Source organism: Toxotes jaculatrix, chromosome 15, assembly GCF_017976425.1.
Source record: "Toxotes jaculatrix isolate fToxJac2 chromosome 15, fToxJac2.pri, whole genome shotgun sequence".
NCBI classification, from domain to species: domain Eukaryota; kingdom Metazoa; phylum Chordata; class Actinopteri; family Toxotidae; genus Toxotes; species Toxotes jaculatrix.
This window is the reverse complement of record NC_054408.1, coordinates 19,799,142-19,822,758: the sequence shown is the minus strand read 5'-3', so window position 1 is coordinate 19,822,758 and position 23,617 is coordinate 19,799,142. Positions and strand designations below refer to the sequence as shown.

General features: G+C 40.0%; 1 protein-coding gene across 7 annotated transcripts in view; it reads right to left on the bottom strand.

The window, feature by feature from the left end:
* Nucleotides 1-23,617, bottom strand: part of adarb1b (adenosine deaminase RNA specific B1b) — a 101,403-nt gene that overhangs the window by 18,250 nt on the left and 59,536 nt on the right. For all 7 annotated transcript variants that reach the window (XM_041057310.1, XM_041057309.1, XM_041057314.1 and 4 more), the window contains 2 exons: nt 20,265-20,300; nt 1,067-1,141 (listed from right to left, as the gene is read on the bottom strand). In XM_041057310.1, the coding sequence (XP_040913244.1) occupies nt 1,067-1,094 (28 nt within the window). In that variant the 5' untranslated portion in view covers nt 1,095-1,141; nt 20,265-20,300. The remainder of the gene's footprint in view (nt 1-1,066; nt 1,142-20,264; nt 20,301-23,617) is intronic.

Sequence of the window (23,617 nt, the reverse complement as noted above, 5' to 3'; positions counted from 1 at the left end):
CCAAATAATACAGACAAAAAAAGTCTTTAATCACAATTTTATTTTAGGCGTAATGTGTTTGTTGGGCTTTTGATTCAGGGTGAGTCATGTGATTAAAGAATTTCAAGAGCTGATAAGGTTGTCACATAAAAGTTAAAAATCCTTTAATGTTTTCCTCTCGTGTTCCCTTGGTATTAAAGAAACAGGCTTGTGTGAGCTTGGACTGTGTTTTATCTTCAAATATATCTTTTGACTTCCAGTAAAATGTGAGAAAGAGGCTGGCTCTGAACGACAACAAAGACTTTTTTGCAACTCCGCGTATTTGACTTAACACATATCAACATGCCTCTCCTCAGAGCAAAAACAAAGAGTGTGACACTACAATAAGAACTGCTCATTTGGATTGCTGGTTAGGGCGCTGCTGGGATGACAGCTTTGAATGTGAGTTCAAAATTGTTAAGGTGAAGGGAAGCAATCATGTCTTTCTGTGCCTTCTGAGGCTCAAATACTGGGTTCAAACCAAAATGTCTAATTAAAGTTAAATATGCTGGAGTAGAGAGGATTTTCTAAGGAGAGGAACGGCGGTAGAAGGAATCCGTAATATAACCTGAAGCGTCTCAGATGTAATGATTAGTTCTTCCATAAAAAGTTTTGGTAACATTTGTAACATCAGCAGTGTGTATTTGGGTGTGTATGCACTACTTTGTGTCTTAGTTCAGATGAGGACAAATGAAAGTTCATGGAGTGGCTAGTAAATGAGAAAACAATTAGCTACAGAATACAACAAATAAAAACAGTATTTTGTATGTACAAGTTTTGTACAATTTAGATTTAGTTTGAATAGTTTTGTGTTGTATTAGATGTTACAATATTTTCTAAATGGTGGGCTAGGCACTGTAGTAATGTTTATGTAGTATACATGAGCAAAATGTGTTAACACTGATTACACATCAGAGACGGACAGGACATACAAGGACAGACATGCAGGCAGACAAAAAGAAGGGAAACAAAAACACAGGCGGACATTTAAAAGTAGAGACCAGATATTGCACAGACAGACAAATGAGAAAAATCAGAGTCGACTCACTCATATTCTCCTCCTCATCCACATCCATGGTGACAGGTTTGTTCTGACCTGAGAGCAGCCTCGCCCCCACTGCACCTGGGGATCAGAGGACAGAAAGGTGGACTGCATAAGTGATACACATGCACATAAACAAATTCCAAGACCTTGAGTGGCTACAGTGATGATAAATTTCTTGCTTGATGCTCCAGCACGCACACACAAAGAAGCATGCACACATTGCACTGTGTAAGTAGCCTGTGATATTGGCATATAAATATTCAGAGACTGAGAGATATCAAGGTGAGAGAGGAGGCCAGGGCTGACAGGCCTTAATAGCAGGAGCAGTCTATTGTGACTTTAATATCCCTCCGATTAGACCTCATTTCCCACTGCCTGCTGAGAGATATACAGCTAGTGACATGGCCAAGTCTCTCCACTGCCGCACACATCTACACACAAGACTTATCCCATGGCGGAGAGTGCGATTAAAGCTCCATTAAGCAATATTTCTCACACTAACATTGAAGGAAATGATTTCCTACAATATGAAATGTTCGCCAATGCTGCCAAATGCACTGACGATGAACACCCAACTCTCAGGTTATGTAAGACTTTTTTTTTTCCTAGTTTTCTTCAACTTTTAGTTGGCTCTGTTTTACCATTTTATATGGTTGAATCCAAAGCAGCAAATGAAATTCTATGAGGTCAAAACCACGTCAGGACTAAACTTAAAACACTGATTTTTTTTCTTTTTTTGGCCAGCTGAGGGCTGTAATCACAACACTCACATAATATCATCGTATCGAGTATCTAAGTCCACATCACCATGCAGCTCCTTCTGGAGCCACAAAAGGCTTTATACTACTTTTTTCACAGATTCAGCAGTACTCCCAAGACTCGTAAACAGACCTGATGTGTAAAATCAGTGGCACTTCCCTTTAAGTCGCTTTCACTTTTTTCCATTATTTCTGACAAAACAAACAACAGCTGACAGTACGACAACAGAATTAAGGTATGTTGTTTATTTAATCTGTTTAACAAATTGTTCAAATTAAAAATTGAACTTTCACTGAAAATTTCATTGGTAATCAGAAGTTTTACTTCTGATAATCATTTCGGTCTGCAGGACATCAGTTTCATGATCTCCAAAAATATCCTTTGAGAAAAGGGGTGTACCAGTGACACCACTTGCTCATACTACACTGCTAATTATAGAATTAATAGTTCTAAGAACGTTTGAACTGCATGACTTCTCCTATCAGTCTCCCTACTAACCACTTGAAAAGTCATGGCGTGACAAAAAATATTGCTAAGAGCAGGGCAGATGGGTGAAGACTGATGAAACAGACTAACAGAGTAAGTTAGAGGAGAGAATGAGAGAGCTAAAGCAGCAAAGAGGGAAAAGGAAGAGAGGCAGACGACACAAAGAGACAGAAAGCAGGAGAAAGATGGCATTATGATATAGAACAGATTGTGCTGATTCTACTCTCTCTCTACCCGCCTTCCATCAGTGCCCCCATTCCTCAGCCAGACACTTTCTTAAGCTAAACTAAATGGGCTAATTAATCTGGGCTAATGGTGGGTGACAGCAAATATGCTAGCACAATTATCACCCTATTAAAGATTCATATTCCAGCACATAATTGAAAATGAAAAGGTGGGGTGAAGGGAGGATGGGTGGAGTAGGTCCAACAGAGTGTAAGATGAGAGTAATTTTTCTCAGGTAGCAGGAGCCAGGTGCCCCCTGGCCCCCACACACTCATCCAGCAACTCAGAAGCACATCCGCACACAAGACTGTTACTTCTGCAGCGCATGATGTAACATGATTTTATGTTTCCAGACTTTAAAATATTGGTCAATAGTGGATACCTGAATACAAATGTAACCAAAACCATAGAAAACATGACTACACTTTTGTTCAGACATTTCTTCTCATGTGGAGTTTAATCAGCACATAATGCCACTTTATTTTCAAATGAGACGTCTGGTCATAAATCTGTAACTATTCATGAAATTAGGTGCAATCAGTGTGGAGAGTCCAACAAAGAAATAATAAAGCAAGTGTATGTGCGTGCATGCTTGAGGATGTGTGATTTCAGTGAAAGCAAGAAGTAAATGCCTATGCAGCCCTAAAGGGCAACACATGTCCAAAAAGCCCCAAAAAACATGGTCACTGCATTCTGCTACGTGAAATGAAAGCGTACGCTTTTGTGTTGAATGAGAGTCATCATCTGTATTAAAATAACATTCTGCAAGTCGATGAGAAAATTGGTGTACTCACAATTCTCAGAACCTAGGTAATGATGACGCATGATTATCAGGACACATCCGTGTGCTGTGTGAATGTGTGTTACATATTCGTGTACTTCTTCTATTAGAGAAGGTCAATCCAGATCAGTTCAGCCAAATGCTGAACAAAATGTGTCAAATTAAAGTAATTTAGGTTCAAAAGAAAACATATCAACTTGTCTGATAGTTAATAAAAGAAATGAAATTACATGTTGCCTAAAGAAAAACCTTTTAAGCTTAAAAGGCAGTGACATTTTCTTTAATACTGTCCATTGCCTCATTCCACCCTAGGAATTATGTAGAGATTTGCAAAACAATCATCAAAAATATTCACAGGTGTATAAGCTGCTTTGTTAAAATGACTGGTAAATGATTTCAGAGTCAAACAAAATGTGACTCACTAAAGGTATGCAAATACTTTTTGGCACAACAGTGTGTATGCTACTTCTGTCGCTACAGAGGAAACGGTATCACGGCAACATGTTAGTTCTGCACTGTTTGAATTTGAATATGAAGGACTGACAGCAACCTAATGTTTACCACTGATGTGTTAGCTCAGCATATATTGTGCTGTCAACCAAATTTGATTTAGAGACATCTCACAGTCTGCATTTGGTAATGGGGGTTGGGGGGTGGGGTGGGGGGTGTATGAGACATTTAAAGCACGATCCAGTAAAACTGCCCAATAAATGTGAGGTACAGAACATCAAAGAGAGATGTTCTCTGGTGGTGCTTCAGCACTTTCCTTTACAGATCAGACATTTTTGGACATTAAGGCCTGTTAAACTAATTTGGACAATTGCATCCCATGAAGATTTATAAGACATGGGCAAACGTAAGGCAGGATCCTTGATAGATTTTGGTACTGACCATTTTGGAATGCACGCAACTAAAGCAGAGGATTTAAAATGAGTCAAAAGAATGTACGGTGAGGGCTGCCGACTGTCTCCCTCCCCATGCATAAATGATACTGCGTCATCAAGTTGTGAGACGGCTTGGTTCCAGGTAATTTTGAGTGGACGCCAAGGGAGGCAGGGAAAAGAGAAAGATGAGAAAGAAGATGAAAAACCTCAAATTCAATCTGGCACGGTGAGAGGGACTGAGGGGAAATAAGGTGGTTTTGATTTGTCTCTCATCCCTCGCTTGCGCTGTGACGGAGCGATAGAGCATCGCCACCGTGGAGGGAGCACCAGCAAAGGCTGACTGACGAGAGGAGGTGGGGGTTGGGGGGTGGAGCGAGGGATGTAAAGGTAAAGGTGAGGGAGAAATAGAGGACGAGTGAGATAGAAAATGCAATCCTATTCCAAGTAAAAGAGAATCATTATCTCCTCTAAAACAGAAGGCGATGGAAAGGTGTGCCCTTGCCCTGTGCATCTGAAACCGTCTAAAACAAACTTCATATGGAGGCTAGTGTAGGACCTCAGATTTTCCATCAAAATAATTTCAGACCAACTTCAAGCCTTAAAACCAGAGGCATAAATAATTAAATAAGTAATCTTGCTTGCATGAAGGGCTAACCTTTAATAATTCAAAAAAATCAAAAACATAAAAATCTATTTTGGCAAGCACCACATTAGTAGCACCCTCTGCAACTCATAACGCTACAAGCTCTAAGCAAAAACTTGAAAGGTAACATGTCATGGCAAAGGGGCACAAAGCAAAAATACACTGAGCTGAAAGGTCCATTGGTGCGAAGATGCAAAATGCATTAGCATACTGGGCAACAGTTTCCCTTGAACTGCATTTTTTCGAAGTGCTCCTGCTACATTCAGCCCGTCTCCAGAAAATGGTTCATGTAAACAACAACAACGTGAAGATCTTTTATCGTATTTTCCATAACTTTCTGGTGATTTATGGAATCACAATAAAGAACTCTAAAGACCAAAGCTGAGGTCAAATGGCAACCTGTTGGTGAAAACATAGTTTTGCACTTTGTTTTTTGAACCTCTTCTAATGCCATGTGCAACAATCCACGCACAATTCCTACGCAATCTTAGTGTTCTGTCTCTCTGGCATAATGGGATTATTTAAGATGTTCACTTGAAGTAATACCTGCTTTTTCTAGTTTCTGTAGTACCTTATCTACCTGACCTTTCACTGCAAATGGGAAGGGACAGCTCTTAAAATGCTTGGGACATGGATCTGCCTTTACCAGGAGGGTAGCTTTTACAGAGCGTACCTCAACTCTGAATAACTCTGAGTGCCTCTTTTCAGTCTCCCGTATTTCTTCAGATTCTAGGTAGTCTCTCCACTTAGCCTTTTTATTTGGTGGCCAGTCAGCCTAAATTTGTGAGGCCAGTGCCATCCATGAGATACAGGTGAATCACCTTCTGCTACCGTAAGTGGAAACTTAAGAGTTTTGGCTTTCATGATATCTAATAGCTTTAAACTGGCTCTATACAATTTGATTTATTATTATTTATTATTTATTTATTACCCAAAATGACTGCTATTGTATTGTATTGTCACCCTCCTACTTACACATACACTTACATATCCCTAACTCTGGCTCATGTCCTTCTCTTCATTGAATCCTGCACCTTTCCGTTTAAAGGGTTGTTTACTTCTCGTACACATGGGCTCAATGCCTCAGGCCACTCACAGTGCAAACATTTATCAAAGACAATGTATTTCAGTTACATTTGCCAACAACTCCAAAAGGGACAGAGGGCCACATAGCTGCAATTAGTATCAATGATGACAAGGTAATTGGCCCACCGATGAAAAGACGGCTTCTAATTGGTCCCTGAACAAGATGATAGCCTCTGACTGGTCAGACTGTAAACTCAAGTTTCTAGTGTCATCTAACGTAAAAGGTTTGCTCTTTCATGCTATCGTACAGACACATGGGGAGCCACTTTGCCTTTGAAAGCACTTATCTCCTTTGCTTTTACTTAGTTTTTAACCTTTCACTCACACTATGCAGGGTCCCCTGTAATTGAAAACAAACTTGTTTGAAGAACAGGCTACAAATACACTGCATGTCTCACATTAAATGGTACCATCTGACAGTATCAAAAGGTAGATTTTCAAAAATGTTTGATTGGACAAAAAAAAAAAGTTACAGCTTTAAATGCAGGCAGAACCATTTAACCCAACTCTTAATAAGAAATACACTTGCATTTTTCCTTTTTTGATGGATGAAATTACTTGTAAGCGATTCATTCTGTGCCTCTTGCCTCCCATGATTTTTCAGTCTGCAGTGTCGGCAGAAAGCGTCAGTGGCATCTCTTAATGCTTGGCCCCAGTGAGGGAATCTACTACTGTCATCCAGACTACATTACCAGCATATTAAAAGACAAAAGCCTTCCCCTTCAAACTTTCAGCAGCCTGACATGCTGCTGTGTTGACAGGACCAAGACAGGCTCTAAAAACAGCCCTGCTCAGTTACTGTCACCAGCAGACAGAGGAAAAACATGCATCGTTGCACAAATACAGCCATGTACATACTTATCTGTGATCTAAATGTTGCTCTGTGGTGCTGAAGGAAGCAAAGACTAAAAGATTCCTCAATCCCAACAACCGTATTGCAACCCAGAGTAATTCTGGACCTTAATGATTTTCCTTTGTTTTTCAGTGGCTCACAAATATTGTGTGTGTTGGGATTTGTTTTTGAATGGAACACCCCCTCCCCCACCCTTTTTTTCAGTGAAACATGGTTGAATATTGTATCGCCTGAATGCACAGTAATTGATGTGTCCAAGTCTAAATTGTTTGCTCTGAAAAAGCTAAGATAAATGTGTTGCTCGCACAGGTTTTTATCACAGTCATTATGATATCTGTTACAGCACTGGTGCGACAGAAGACAAAGCCTAAATGCTCTCACATTTTGTTTAAATTTGTTTCACAGTCATACCTGAGCAAAAGATATTTAAAACTGTGTCGACATCCTTTAAAATTCAATATGTTACCCTGTCCTAAATCTTATGGTAGTTGTGGTTAAAAAAAAAAAAAAAAAAAAAAAGAGATTGCTAAATTATGCTCACAGATTTCAGAGTTCTGGGTTGACCAAACTTTCCAACAAGCCGTCCATGTACCTTCGCCAATTAACTTTAACAAAGTCAAACAAACTGAAAAGCACAGAGATTTTTAATTTTTTTTTAAATACATAAGTTTCAAAATAAAGGAGTTGTAGAATGAGGCCTTGTGAACGAATAAATAATGAAGAAAATTTCGAGGAGAGAAAGCATTAGATACAATACAAAGTGAAAGACCGACAGTTAAATCTGATGTGGCAATGACCTTTACAAACCATACTGTGAATAGTCACTGTGAATAGACATGACATATCTCTTTAATTACTATAATATTCAATCATCAGTTTATACATTGCAGTCTTTTAACTGTAATGTAATGTAATTTGCTTCAAGGACACTCCACACTTCAGGAATTCTGAACTGTGGAGTGTCCTTGATCACAGACAGCAACATCCATTCATAGTTCATATTTGATGGTTTGATTTTTTTTTTTCACACTAATGTTTAATGTGAGCCTGTATGAATTTGCTTGTTGAAATGTTCTGTATATGAAAGCCTTTTCACTAAAGTTGCTACACTGACTAAACCTACTGTGACTACTTAAAGTGTACAGTTTTATGTTAAAACTATTTGATTGAACTGCAAAACCAGATTAAGTTGGCTTCTGTATTGATTTGCAGCAGACGACTTGCATGGCCAGCAGTCTGTTTAGCTGACTGCATTGGTCTGACAGGCTCTCGGAGGTGGCATTGTGGTTTGCAGTACAATACCACGACTTGCTGGGTAATGGACCAATACAGAGGCTCTGCAGGGAGAAAAGGGGGAAAAATGGGCACTGCCCCTGCACACCCACTGTCACTTGAGCCCCTACGGCACAACTAATTCAGAGGAGCTCAAATTCAGCTTTGGTGTGTGTGATTTACGTCAAAGGAAAAGTCCTACAATGAAAATATGAAAGTAAGTGACACAAGTAAAGATTTATTTGTACAGCACCTTACACAACAAATGTTACAAAGTGCTTTACAAATAAAAAGCATCAAACAGTTTAAAGCATCAAGGAGACATCATCTATAAAAGGTCTGATAGGTAATTAGTAAGATTTTAGATGTTTTTCTAGAAAGGCAAACACTGGAGTAATGTCCTCCCCGAAGAGAAAGTTTGAGAACTACAGAGTTAATTTGATTACAGATTATTTTCTCATTTGATCTATTATTTTTTTCATAGAATATTAGAAAGTAGTCCTAGAGCTCAAGGTGAACTCTTCAAAGTACTTGTTTTTTTTCTCCAAGAATTCAAACCCCAAAATTTTTAATTTTCTCTTATATACACACACACACAGCTTGGCTGAGTGCATCCTATGATCCTATGCAAACTTAACGGACTTACTGTATATTTCCTCAAAACATTAAACATTTGTGAAAAGTGGGGAAAACAAGCTGCAGATGTGGAGAAGTATGGAAAGAAGAGAGAATCTGTCTTTTATTGTGTTCCAGACTTTAATATCTGACAGTGGGGTGTTTATCATCATGGACCGCTGATGGTGAGAGAAGGGAAAGGTGGAGAAAGCAGAGGCAGAGAGTATCAATATGAATTTTTTATTTGATGGGTTTTATGGGAGATTGCATTTCGGAAGGCTGGCAGAGTCAAGGTTCATGGTAGAGTGAGAGGAGAGAGAGTGAGAGGCCAAGTCGTGAAGGTGACAGATAATAGCGTCCCTGCACGAGAGGAACACACACTAGCACTTTAATTTCGCAACGTACAGTCACTATATGTGCAAGAAAAAGCTGTAAATCACGAGCCCAAAAAACACACTGCCTCAGATTTAACCATTCTGCTTGAAGCTGAAAATGTCCTCGTGTATTTTCCTTTTTTTTTTTTAAACCCACACACGGTACAGACGCTTTCCTGTCTTTTTCTTTTTTTCTCTCCATCCAGCAATTTCACACGAAAGCACACACACACACACACACACACACACACACACACACACACACACACACACACACACACACACACACACACACACACACACACACACACACATACACACATCTCAGGCTGGCTTCAGGTGTGGTCATAAATCATCAGAGTGAGTGGCTATGATTCCCCCCAGCAGAGCCGGGGGGGAGGGTGCATACCAGGGCTGGTGGGACAGAAAGGAGGCTGCAGCTAAATGGCTGCCCTCACTTCCTGTGTCCATCAAGGCCAGAACAAGCCACCACTCAGCCTCTGGGCAAAGCACATGGCAGACAGCCAACACCAGTGACACAAACACTGTGCATAAACACTTTTAGTTGAACATATGCACAGAAGGAAAACTCAGCTGACTAAATTGGTGCAGTCGTTATCAACAGTACTTTTTGCTTCCTTATCATTTATTTTATTTTTACTGTTTTTACTGACTTTCAAGAGCCACTTTATTCATTCCACTCTAATAAGAATGTGAAATATACTATGAGTACAGACATCCCTCTCTCTCACATAATTTTATGTTTAAAACACATGTGTATTTACACTGGACCACCACAGGAAGAGGTGACAGATGAGGTAGGTACCAACAACATCCTCCTCCAGGGAAACCAGAGGTAAACATCTGCTTGTAATGCTTTATATGGTGTGTTTTAAACTGTGCAGTTACAAACGGCGTGGAGTTTGACACATGGTAAAACGAATGCCAGAAAAATTAGATAACTGTGTTGACGTCTGGCATAAGCCTATCACAGGAAAATATTTGAAAGCCAGTTGGGTAAATCATAATTAACAACATATCTGACATGACGTGAAGTGTAGCATTCCTCTAAAATCTTCTAATAGTGTATGGCATTCAAACCAAGACGGAAAAAAATGCTATAAATTATTTTGCAGTGTTTTCTGATTCAGATCTGAACCCTGACATTTCTCGGTTTTGATTCTGGGGTCACATTTGTGCGTTTTATGGCCTCTCGGGGAGCACAGAGTATCTAATAAAACTGGCTTATTTATCATTGTTTACACATCAGGCATCATGTGTTGGATAATTAAAGAAATAGACATTGACTGATGGAGTTGCACTGTGGGTAATGTACGCCAGGTTTTGACAAAGAATAAGGATGCATGGAATCACGCTGTCTGTGTGTTACTTCATTTAAAAAAGTGTCCATTAAGAATTTGACAGTGTCATAGGAGTGCAATGCTAAGTCGGTGGAGTACTTCCAATATAGTTAGCTAACTAGCTACATGCCAAAAAATGGCGATAAGCCTGGATGAGGCTGAACCCTACTCACAATTTTTTTTATTTTTTCATATTTCTTGGGTCAGTGTGAAAAGCTTACTGTTCTATGACAGGACCATCGCCAGCTGGACAGATCCCTCACTCGCTACTGATTGATTAGGACAAAACAAAATGAAATTAATTGAAAAATCAATTAACAAGTATTCAACAGAGCAGTGTCAGAAACAAGCTAACCCAAAAAAGCAGTTTAAAAAATACCTTTTGTAAAACTATATTAATGTTACTACTTTCCATTATCAGAGGAAAAAACAACTTGTTTTCCAGAAGGAAAAGTTGGAAAAGGGGAAAAACAGGAGAGTTGTAGTCATGGCTAAAACCAAAAGCCGGAGTAAAGGGAAAAGAAACAGATCGAACAAGACTGAGAGTCCAAAATGAGGAATCGAAGATGAGGGGGAGGAGGAGATGAAAGGGAAAAAGAGGGGACAAGAAAAGGGAAAGAAACTGGACAGAGACAAATGGCCATGGGAAATGGCCAGTGCAGGAGAGCCCGCCTATGAGACAGCCCTCTCAGCAGCCCTAACACAGACTGATAGGCCCATCGGGCAACGCGACCACTCCAATCCATTCCATTCCTGTCTGATTTTTCCCTTATTTTGAAAAAAAAAAAAAAAAAAAAAAAAATTTCAAGCCATATCAGCCCTACCTAACTTATCAGACTGTCTATTAGAACAATGTAAAGTCAAAGCTAGCAGAAATCCACAGGCTTTGGCTTTGTAGTTAAATGGGGGTGTTTCATCTTGTTACCATTAAAAACTGAGCTGCTGGGTGGAAGAGTTTAAGTTATAAGAAAATCAATTAAAAATCTTTTTCTTGTGTGTTTCTCATTTTACTTTTTGTTTTGTGCCATTTTGTGGGCTCCAACAAGAGGAGTACAGGAAACAAACATAACGTTGCACCCTCTATTTACTCCTTCAGCTTGTCTTTCCACTCTGCTGACTCCACTCACTATTTTGATTTATTCTTCAGGTTATACTTTTATCCAGCCCGGAAGCTGTTTGTATTTGCTGGAAGAGATTAGCTTTGTATACGCTGAAACATATGTGCTAAAAACTATTACATTTTGGTTCCTTCCCCTTCTTCTTAAAAGCATTTGATAATCACGTGTGTGATAAGATGGTCCAGATAATTTCAGACGCTAACTACCTACATGATCTACAGTCATGTACAGTGAAAGCAGGGTGGTAAAGGCTCCAAGGGTGAATTTGCCTTTAAAAGAATAACAATGAACAGATGGGTAAATATCACAGAAGCAGCAACTAGACTTAAAAGTTGAGGAGAAGCAAGAGGAACAGAAAATCCATGTCCATGTCCATGTACGTGGTTAGATAAGTGAGCGCTACTGTCGCCATCTCACAATCCCATTACTTTCCCCAATAAAGTGTTGGCAGCCCAGTGATTACCTCAAGAAAGGGAGAAAGAGGAAGAATCTTAATAGAAATGGGATTTGGGTTTTTTTTTTGTGAACCCAGAACCTTCTCCATTTCTCTCTCTCTCTGTGGCTTCCTCAGGTGATGTCTCCAGACACTGACCAGGTAATGCAGCGTAATGGAGTACACGTGTGGGCACCGGTGGCCTAATGGAGAGGGGTCGTAGCAGAAAGGGGAGTACCTGTCGTGCTGCCTGATTGAAACTGATGGGCCAAGGTAAGGGGGCCATAGAATACGGCCACCCAACACGGCCCTCATCAAACAGACGTACTCATGAACATGCACACGCACACACACGTGCGCGCACACACGCACTTACTCACCTCAGAGTCCATTATTCAATTTGGCCCTTCTAATGACCAGTGAATTAGGCTGCCAGAAGCGATTTGCCTTCTGAGCCCTACTGGTGGATGTACATGCTTTCCTCCACTCTGCATATTAAGAGGCAGCCACTCACACACTGACATCCAATGAGCCTCCTCCAATCATTGAACTTATTTAGAGCTTGGACCAGGAAGGCATCCGAGACAATGAGCACTTAATAAAAATGGGGGACATTTTCCAAGTTTCTGAAGTTTTTTGTAGCTAGGACAAACAGCCTACATGTTTCTCCCTTGATTTTTAGATAACAGACATCTACTTAATAGAAATATACCTAAGCAAAGGTTTTTCATCATATAGTAAAACTACACTGGCCTCATAATAATAAAGGCACTGAAATAAACCTGCTTGGTATTTATGTTTGCTATAGGCAGCGCAAAACATCAGCCAAGGCTTTCTATTGTACAGTGTCTTGGTAACCGAATAATAACCTTCAAAATAACTACAAACACCAGTGTTTTTCTGAATTGAGTTTGTGTCACGTGTGGTTCTGATCGATGTAGCCAACTCTCTTGTAAAAGTTAATCTTTACACCCCTCCCGCCACTGTCTCATCTAATGAAAACTCCATTATAAAACGTACAAATTGGCGCAGGAGTGAAGAATCAAATTAACTGGTAAACTGTTGTGGGGGCTGGCTTCCCAAAGTCTGAGTCGCTGCCTGGATCCAAGTTGTGTCATGTCACTCGGAGAGGATGCATGGCACTTCAAGGCAGCTGGAAGCTGGTGCTGCATCTGGCTGGCAATGAACTGGCGCCTGCCAAAAGCACAGTTACAGCCTTGCTGATGCCAGCTGACATAAAGAGCATCTACACCAGCCTGTTTTGAACCCCACAGAACATGCATGGAAAGAAATGAGTCTTAATTTGGCTCATGTTTGCGCACACTGTGCTCAGTCCTGCATCACATCTTTACAGCAACTATGTTACACTTCATCTGGAGAAAACTGTGAACAACAAAAAAAAAAAATCATTAACATAAACATTAAGCACTGGAACCAAGATACTGGTCTCACTCATGATGAAGACATTTTGATGACATTTTAATAAATAATAAATAAAGATATATAATGGGGCTTTGGATTATACAGATGAAGTGGTCAGTGCAGTTTCAGTACACATCATACTGACCCCACCGAGAAAGTTTCAGTTTGTGTCTTATATACACTCTTGGACTGTGCAGTGAAAAACTGTCCCATCACTCTTTATAGATTCCTTAGGTGCAGGTATCAGGTTTAATAATAATAAAACCCTCTACTTTTGCTTTCTTCCATCTTTTCAAGGTTGTTGGGTGGCTGCCTCTCCTCCTTTCACTAGGAGCTGTAAAATCTATTTGACAGCTCTGATTTATGACACAGCATAGGCACCGAGCGCCTTCAGGGAAAAGTGTGTATGTTTGAGTGTGTCTGGATGGTGTATGAATGTGGGGGTGTGAGTAGGAGCATGCCCGACTCACAGAGGACCACCACTGCTGTGCTCAATGTTCAAGCACCTAACAGAGCACACAGGTAGGGGAGTCCTGAAAACCCACATGTGCACACAAATATTCAGGGACACATGCAGAGACACACAACAACATCAACAAAAGTAGCATTAACAGCACAGCAAGAATTACACACTCGAGCCAAACCAGCCTAAAAACATAAGACTTCACATTATGTTTAAGTTTTACAATTGACTTTAATTTGACAGTGTCCCTGTATTTCTTCCTAGTTTGTTGAGATTTTCCAAAGGGTTAAACAGTGTTGTTCCATTTACTCATTGGAACCACCAACTAATGCAATCAATGTCTTAAAGGAGTTTGAGAGCATCCTAAAGAGCCTCGGGAACCCTTGGGTGCACATGCATGCTTTCTTTTTTCTTTGCAGCTATTTACTTTTGAAATGTGTCTGCCTTCCTCTGTCCATCTAACACCATCCTCCCGGTCTGTCCTCCTATTCTCCTCGCCTAGATGCCCAGGGTGCTCACAGCTAACACCGTTTGTCACATTCAAGGCCAGGTTAGACACACAGGGATCCTGCTCCCCAAGGAGAGGGATATGTGTGTGTGCTCAAACATGCTTGTGTGTTTGTGCTGTGGGGGGGGGTTCTGAAAATAAATGCTGTGCAAGGACATGAACGCATCCATGTAGATTTGTGTGTGCCAGCGCTGGCGACACTGTCATCTGGGAGTTGAATTTCACAGCTTGTGCCTTTGCTATTGTCAGGCAGAGAGGCAGTGCTGATGGGCAGCAGGGAGAGGACAGGATGAAAAACCTCTGAAAAGATGAAAAAGGTCGTGACAACTGGCACACGGAGGGAGAGAGAGAGCGTTCGTACACCCTAAGAGGACTAATGTCAGAGGTGGGAGGAAAGAGGTTGAGGGAGGACAGATGTACGGTCTGAGTGCTACCCCGCATGCCAAAAAAGCAATATGAACTGTGATTGAGCTCTTTCTCTGGTAAAAATCTAAAGTCTAAAATGAAGCTTTCCACTGTTTGCTGGCAAAGGTTTTCATGTAACACATTTGTTTGGGAAAATCAAATTTTCATCACTATATGTCCTCTCCACTCTCCACTCCAGAAACTCCTCTCCACCTATGACATGAAAGCAACAGAATAAAGAGCTGCAAGAGCAAAACATTTCCATATCCATTAGAATCTACAGACACCGAATCTACACTAATGAAGTTTATCTCTCCGGTGATGAAGGGAGTCGACACAAATCCCTGCGAAGATCTCCGGGGCTGTGAAGTGTCTCTCCGCCAGCTAAACACACCTCAGTGGTTTGTGCAGTCTCACTACAATGGTTTTCCCCTCTGTCAGTCTGTTACAGTCATTAGCAGCATGCTAATCAAGGCTAATTACATTGAGACAGGCAGACACAACTCATTTCTTATCATGACAGAGTGCCGCTGTGTTTGTGTTGCCTGAAAATGTTGTGCCACTAAATGAGGCACAGCTCATAATTAACAGTTTTTTTTGTTGTTAGGTAAATTATGGTGACTGTGTTTTCCATTTGATTTCCATCGTTACTGCTGTCAAATGTTAATCGGTTTGTCTGAGCTTTTTCAGAGGCTGTAAATCTATTTTTTGTGGCTGCATGCAGGATGTAAGATTATTCTAAAGGGAAGGAAACCAGCAAAATTATTAAGAAACTGTATTTAGTATTATTTTCTAGATGCTTTCAATTAGTGATGAAAATTTCTAAATCATTTTAAGACAATTTCTGCATGAATAATCGAAAGAGTAAATGGACAGAAAAGTCAGAAAAGAGCAAGTTAGTTAGGAAGAAAGGAAGAGAGGGAGGAAAGAAAGATGATATGCGGCGAACACGGAGGAAGGATGTAAGGTTATCCAAGAAGAGAAAATGTGAAAACAGTGTCTTGTTGTAGGCAAAGTCTCTTCCACAGCGATGGATTGTAAGCGTCAAGCAGTGCAGATCCCCCGCTCTGCCCCCCTATTCAAGTTGCAAAAGCTCATTTTGGAGATTTTGCTGGCATGGCAGAAAAGGCCTCTGTTCCCCATTCTCCATATTTCATATACGGCCCATTGGAAAGCATCGTCTGCGAGTGTCATGGCTCGGCACATTTATGAGAGTTGCACTGAAGAGCTTATCACTTAGAGGATATGCTTAAGTTAAGCATTTTGAAAGTCAGAGTGCACTGTGTGGTAATCTTATAAAGCAAAGGTAAATTAAGATAATCTACATGGTAACTGGTTAAGCAACCTGTCCTACAGCACGGCTGAAAGTCTGCATCACAGAGTTGCAGCTTATACTAAAGAAATAAATGCTTTTTGTTTCATAATACATTTTATTTACATAGTGCTAAGTAAATAAAACTACTATGATAAAGTAAAAGATTAATCAAAAAGCAATGTCACAAAATTTCTGTAAGATGTATAAAAAACAAAACAATAAAATATACATTATTCAGGCATTTTTTTTTTATTCGAGCATTCAAGGCCTTTTTCACATTTTGACTTAACGTTATTAGTTGTTACTAGTAATGTTAAAAATGACTGATGTTCGATTTAAGAGTTCCAATAAGTCATAACAGTTATTTTATTATTTACACCGGTGACATGTGAGAATGGTTTTTGTTTAAACATTTTTTTTTATCAGACCTGGAATGTTACTAAGTACCTTTAATTATGTATAATGAATAAGAATAATTAAGTTACAATATTACTGCAGTATTAATGTACAATATTATGGAGCTTTTATGGAACTTTATACTTATTCCAAATATTGCACTTTTTACTCAACTGCATATTTTGACAGTTGCTGATTCAGATCAGTTTACAAAATATGACTCAGGACTTTGTTAATGTTATTAGTAACACCAGTGCTTTTCCCACTATGACAAGCCAAAAGTCTGCTGTGAAAAAGGCCTAAGGGGAACAGATCTTTAGACACAGATGTGTTTAGACTTGTTTGCAGATGAACTGTCTAAAGTAAGCTAAGTAGCCATGTACATTGGTGAAATCATTGGAATAACCATGTTTGGATGCGCAGTACGATCCATATTGCACACACCCCTTTAGGGCAAAATCCTCTCTGTGTTAAAATTTATTAGTCAACGGTAGGCACACAAAAACTCTTTAAAAACTCATTTTCCAAATAAGCTGATTTTACATGACATTTTCTTAAGTGGAGTGAAAAAAGTCTCTGAAGGAACAAAATGAGGTGAAAAGTTTAAGCAAACATAAATTCTGTTTAGGGCTGCACTGTGGATTAGTGGTTATGGAGAGACGGCTCCTCAAACAGGTGACCCTGGTCAACCCCGTATCGATATGCTGAAGTGTCCTTGTGGAAGACACTAATCTACACTTAATGGACTGTCCAGTCCAGTGGTGCGGCACTGACTCTGCCCCCACTGTTGAAGGAAACGGAGCGAAGAGATTTCCTTGAGTCGGTGTCACATTATTCTACTGATGATTGTCTTAAGTAAGTATGTGACCTCATCATCTCAGCTAGCAATAGCCGCTAACCCACCGGGGCACTCTGAGGAGCTAAAGTATTAAGCAACTTATCAGGAGGCTTCCAGTGCGAGGCATTAAAGCTGACTGAGAGAGCAAGCAAAGCAACACTGGCCCAAAGTCCTGCTTAGTCATCGCTTCTCTGGTGAAAAAGTGCCACTTTCATTCCCATGGTGATAAGGGAGAGTGAAAAGGCGGGAAACAGACCTGTGTAATGCTGATGGACGTAGTCAGTCTCTGACTGAGAAGGGTTGGAGTGTGCGAATCAGGGGCTAAAAATGCAGCGTCAGCAGTGGTTGGATTTACTTGGATGAATGGACTCCGCTCCATGAGTGGGGTGAGGTGGTGGGGGGGGGGGGGGGGGGGGGGGGGGGGTCTGGAGAGTGTTGGGTGTCAAAGCAAGTGGCTGAGACATGGCTAATACCGCCAGTGAGCTGTGGCCACCTAAGTAATTACTACCTTTGCTGTTAGGCTAATCCCCAGAGCAGAGCAGCAAACTCAGGAGAGAATAGCTTAGAGCCTCTGTGGGGCTCCAGTCACTCGACTTCAATTACACACAGACACAGAACTGTCTCACTCAGAGAGAGCGAGAGCGAGAGTGTGTAAAGGCTGAGAGAGAAAATCTTATTTGAAAACCAAGCTACAAGAGTCTCCACTCTATAGATAAATAATTCTGATTAATTAATAAAAAAATAATTATATCTTAGACCAGGACTAAGAAGCACAAACATACAAAAATGTGTGTTCAATCAAAACAGCCTGGGTATATCTCTGACTGCTGTTTAGCACTTATTTTTTGGAACTCGAGTTTCTGTACTTTCGATCGAGCACTGACTGCACAATGGAGATGCATGAAATATAAAGGCTGAAATATAAACAAGAGGACAGCCCGTTCATCAAAAACCTCACGCTCTCTCTTAAATTGACTGACACGTCTCTTAATACACACACTTTTGGAAGGTGAGTCCCAGTATCCTCAGGTTTCAGTACATATTAGGCAACTGTAATGTTTGATTCCAGCTGGGAACCTTTGTTGCATGTCATCCCCATCTCTCTCTCACCATGTTTCCTGTTTATCGCTACTGTCAATAAAAACTAAAAAGCTGAAAAGAAATGACCTAAAAATATTTTCTGATCTTTTTTATGGTTTGTTTATGTCTTACATGTTTGTAAACATGGGGCTAAAACATGTCTATACTTTTATTATATAGGTAACATTGTTTCAGTTGTAGATATGAATAATGATTGGGCTGTTAAGTAACTAACATATAGTTTTATATATTTTTGTCTTACATTTCTACAACAAAATAAAGAATATAAATATGTAACAAAATTTAGATAAGGAGAAAAATTGTGAAGACAAGGAAGTTAATTTCTTGTCAAATACAACAATAAAACCTATGAAATTTCTCCACATTAAAGTCACCAAAACAAACAAACAAACAAACTGAACCTAATTTAAAACACATATACTTATTGACTACATAAATCCAACTGTTAATGATTAGAATTGTTTTAACTGTAAGGCACCCTTTCACAGCAACTTGCTGAAACTTGACCCAACAAGTGAAACAAATGGTTCATTACAATACATGCATAGCTCTCCTCTCTTACCTGTTATAAATATTACAAAAGTCTATAACAAGCCAGCTCAGCATCACTCTCTGTGCGTGAGCTGCTGCTGTCACGGTTTACCTTTGCGTTCGGAGCGTTTCTTGCGCCTCCTCTTGAACCTGCGTCGGATCAGGCAGTAATAGGAGCCCAGATTCTGTGCGCCGTTGGTAAGAAGGGCCATGCCTTGGTCAGAACTCGCGCTGTTATAAAATTAACTAAACAGCTCTTCACTAACCTCAACCAGATAAAACTTCAGCTGGTGGGATCTCACTGACAACACTTGCACATGGTCTACCTGTCCCTCACCTCGCACAGCCAGTGCTCTCACACTCGTCCAGTTTGTGCTAATGTTAATCAGAATGCCCAACTCCACACACCTGCAGCGTTTCTTTGTTTCTACTTTAGTCCTTCCCTCGTATCCGAACTCTCTTTCCCTCCCTCCCTATCCTCCTCCTCCTCTCGCTGTCTCTCTCCTCCGTTGACTCCATGTCTGTCCTATCGGGAGTCAGAGAGGGGAGGCGATGGGAGTAGAGTGAGAAAAAGAAGGAGGGGGCTTGCAGAGGAGAGAGACTCATGTTTTCAGTTGGTTGTGAATTAACACAGGGAGCAGAATCAGACTCTTTACCTGTCTAATGCCTGACATCTCCAAACAGCGAAAACAACTCCACCCCCCTACGACTTCCTCTGTTTGCTTTTCAGCTCACCACACATTTCTGTAACTGTGCTGTGCAACTGTGGTGAAGATCTGTTTGCCGTAAAAATATATATGTAAACACTAAATACAATTCCAAAACACACACACACACACACACAGTCTGTCCACACCTGACATTAAAAGACACATTTTAAAACCATATAATAAAAGAAAAAAGTTTTATTCTTGCAATGTTTGAATCGATTTTAGCCTTGTTCCTACTACTGTATCTTGAAGAATACATTTATAGTGCTTGTATTCCATCTCTAAGAGGCTCACCAAGAGTGTGAGGATGAGAGGCAACAGAAAAAGACATATTCTGCCTCCCTCTAGTGGTATTCTTCTGTAATTACACCTGTGACAGCACCACACCATATTACCACATTTTAAGGCGTAGAGGGCCCATTTAGGCTTACAATGATGCTGACTCTAGTTAATTTGATATCACTATTTAAAGCTAAATTAGCTATGTTGACAAATAATATTTTTAAAAAAGTCTATATTAGCCATTATTGAAAAGTTTTGTTGTAGACAAAGAAAGAAAAAAAGAAAAGAAGAAATACAACTTGAACAACAGAAGCGGAAAAAGTGGAGAAAAAACACTCACCTTTGGCTCCGGTGTGACGTCTGTGATCGTAAAAACCTGATGGAGAGAAAGACAAGATGTTCCAAGTAAGGAAACGGCAGAGATTTTGGCTGACTGCAGAGTTACTGTCAAAGACTGACAGTTAGAGGAAATGTTTAAATAATGCAGAGTGCATGCATCCAAATTATGAGTGGTAGATAAAGAGGGCAAAGAAATGTACACATACGGTGTGTATGCTCCATTAATAGTGATTATTCAGCCATGTTCTCACATCAGCTGGTCCCTCCCAACCACACACTGATTGGATTCTTACAAAAGCTTGTGTTTTTGGACGGCCACACACATTGTCTGAAGTAATGGGATGCAAGTTTTTATCGGCAAAACGTGTTTCTAATTAATTCACTGCCATATAATCTACGTGCTATTTAAAGGCTTTCCTGCAAGCATGGCATTTGGCAGACAAAAGGCCCTTATTAAGAAATTTGTTGTGGCGTTTTATGTATGTGGCCAGATGTTACACAGAACGCTGAACTCAATCAGAATGACTTCCAAAGAACACATAAACATTTTACTAAAATGTGTTTCCTTGAATATAAATAGGCTAAAGGTTAACAAACATTTCAGACATCAGTATAGGACAAATATACTATACCATATGGCAAAGCTGTCCCTGAACACATCAACCGCACAATGCCCTTAATTAAACAGAATACTTAACAATTACAGCATTTAATTGTAACTTCTAAGCCCTTCAGTGTTCACTATTTCATCAACCAGCTAGAATTTTAGACCAGATGAATATTTACATTAAGGTTAGATTAATGGTGCTGCAGTCTGCGGCATGCCACATGGCTGCACACGCAGCAAGGAGTGATAACAGCGATGATGGAAAATATGTGGTTTACTCTACTGTAGATCTTCCACATTCCAGTCCTGAGGAGCATTCATTTTTTTACGAAGACACCTCCACTCCAGCACACTGGGTTTGACACGAAACGATGATGTTGAGTTCAGGTGACGTCACAAGGTTTAAGGGTATTAGAACGTGTCTACATCCATACTGGATGAACACTGTAGAACTCGTGACCCATTTCATACATAGTCCCTCAGTTTTGGGACAATGCATCACAGCAGGACACTGATTCTAAACATGCAGACAATACAACCAAAGAGTTATTAATGGACCACCCACTGTTGTTGTTGTTGTTCGTGACAGGCCAAATCAGTCACTTGCTAAAGAACTTTGGCTACTGCAAACACTGAAAACTTTGTGCAGCATGAAAAAGGCCCAGCTTCGGATTTCATCGCCTGAACTTATCTTTAAACATCTTTAATCATCTTTAAACAACTAAACAGGGTGACGGTGTTGTAGCAGAGCCAGGATGGAATAAAGATGAATTCATTTGCATGACTGTTATTTTCCCTTTACATGATGATTAAAATGATTTTAAAGGCACCAATGACCTTCAACAAATACTCAGATTCAGATTCTGGTGGTAGTAAGCAGTAGCATGAGAAATATTAATGTCCACAACTAACTAAAAATAATAGTAAATCTACAGGCGAGCAAGCCTGTAGATTTACTATTAAAAAAATAAATAAATAAACAAATGCCTTAAAGCTCCATAGCCTTTCTGGTAGATAGAGCAGCTGGGGATTGTAAAGGAATAAGAGACGAGGAGGGAGAGAAGAAATAGAGACATAAAAGCTTGAGAAGAGTAAAGGAAATGAGAAGGGAGGATATAGTAGGAAAAATCCTTGAGTGGGAACCGTAAGATAAAAAGATGAGGCAAAGCAGGACAGGGACGTGGAAATGAAGAGTGGGAGAGATGAAGTTGGATGAAGTAAGGAAAAGGTAATATCAGGTGAAGAAAAATGTTCACAAAGTAGGATTTCTAGCCCGAGGGGTCGTTTTAGGTCAACGAGGCTGTCTACACTGCTGCGCAACTCCCCCACAGCTCCACTCTCACGGCTTGATGTAAAATGTTCTTAAAAACCAAATTAGAGGTTTTTGGGTAGAGGTTGGCCAATTAAGCACATGACATTAAACTGAGCAGAAAGAAAGAGAGAAAAGAAAAAAAAAGAAATGAGAAACAACTGAGAAACAGACCAGCGAGAAATAAATATAAGAAAAAGGGCAGATGGTTAGAACAAGAAAATACAGAAAGCCAGACAACAGATTCAGGGTTCGAGTTGTGGGACACAGAAGTCAACATGAGAAAAGAGATGGTGAACTTAAATATACTCCAGACGCAAATTCATTCATGCTTCTGTGTCCAAGCCAACCATAACTACGGCTGGCCAAGTCTCACCACAACTGCCTTGACTGGGTGACTGTTTTTTTGTTTTGCTTTGTTTTTTTGAAAGGGAGATTAGTCACTCCACTTCCTTTAGTATTTTAATTTATAGAGACTGTGCAAAAGCTGCAGACATGGGAGAACAGAGTGAGTGCATGCTCCACAGAGGCACATGTTGTTCCACTGGCAGAGATTTTACCCGCTACTCTCTCTCTCTCTCTCTCTCTCTCTCCCCCCTGGCATTTTCAACACATACTGAATGGACAAGAGGAAAGAGGCTGTGGTTATGCAGCCAATACTCTGTGGTTATCCAGACTGAATTTAAAGACATTCCAGACTCAAATAACAACTAAACTCCTGGTGGCCTTTGCAGTGGTTTGACAGAGAAACACAACCATTGACAAAAACAACCTCTTAAACAGTTTCGCAGGGAAGAAATCCAGGCTACTGTGGTGAGCCCATCTGTTAGTTCATACGTGTACTCATCGTCAAATAAAAAGCACAAAGCTCCAAAAATAGACTCAAGTGGGGACTGTTTTTTTTTTTTTTTTTTTTATTTCAAGTTTTTTCTAAAGCCATTTGTCTGAATTTAAGAGCAGGTTCCAAGGATGCAGAAATTTAAGAGCTCATCATTACTGTAGCTGAATGGCTGCAATTAAATCCTGGTTCACTCGCAGTGGCTCTGGAGATTTCACTTCCTAACTTGTGTTAACCTGTGTTATCACAAAAAATACTGAGACATTCACAGCAGTATACTGTGATAGTGTAGTACGACCAAACACCAGCAAGGGGAGACATGTCAAAACAGGGTCAAATACTGCAGCATCAGTAAACTGACATGTTGAAATTCTTACACTTACACCAAGTGAACCTTCAGCTACTCAAAAATACAGCTCATTAGCATTAATAAGCTTTCCTCATTTAAATTTGGCGACAACAAACCAAAAGCCATCAAGCTAACAAGCCACTTTGAAGAAAGCAAAAACAAACTAACAAGCAATGAGCATGTGGAGAATAAAATAAAATAAAATAAAATAAAATAAAATAAAATAAAATAAAATAAAATAAAATAAAAAC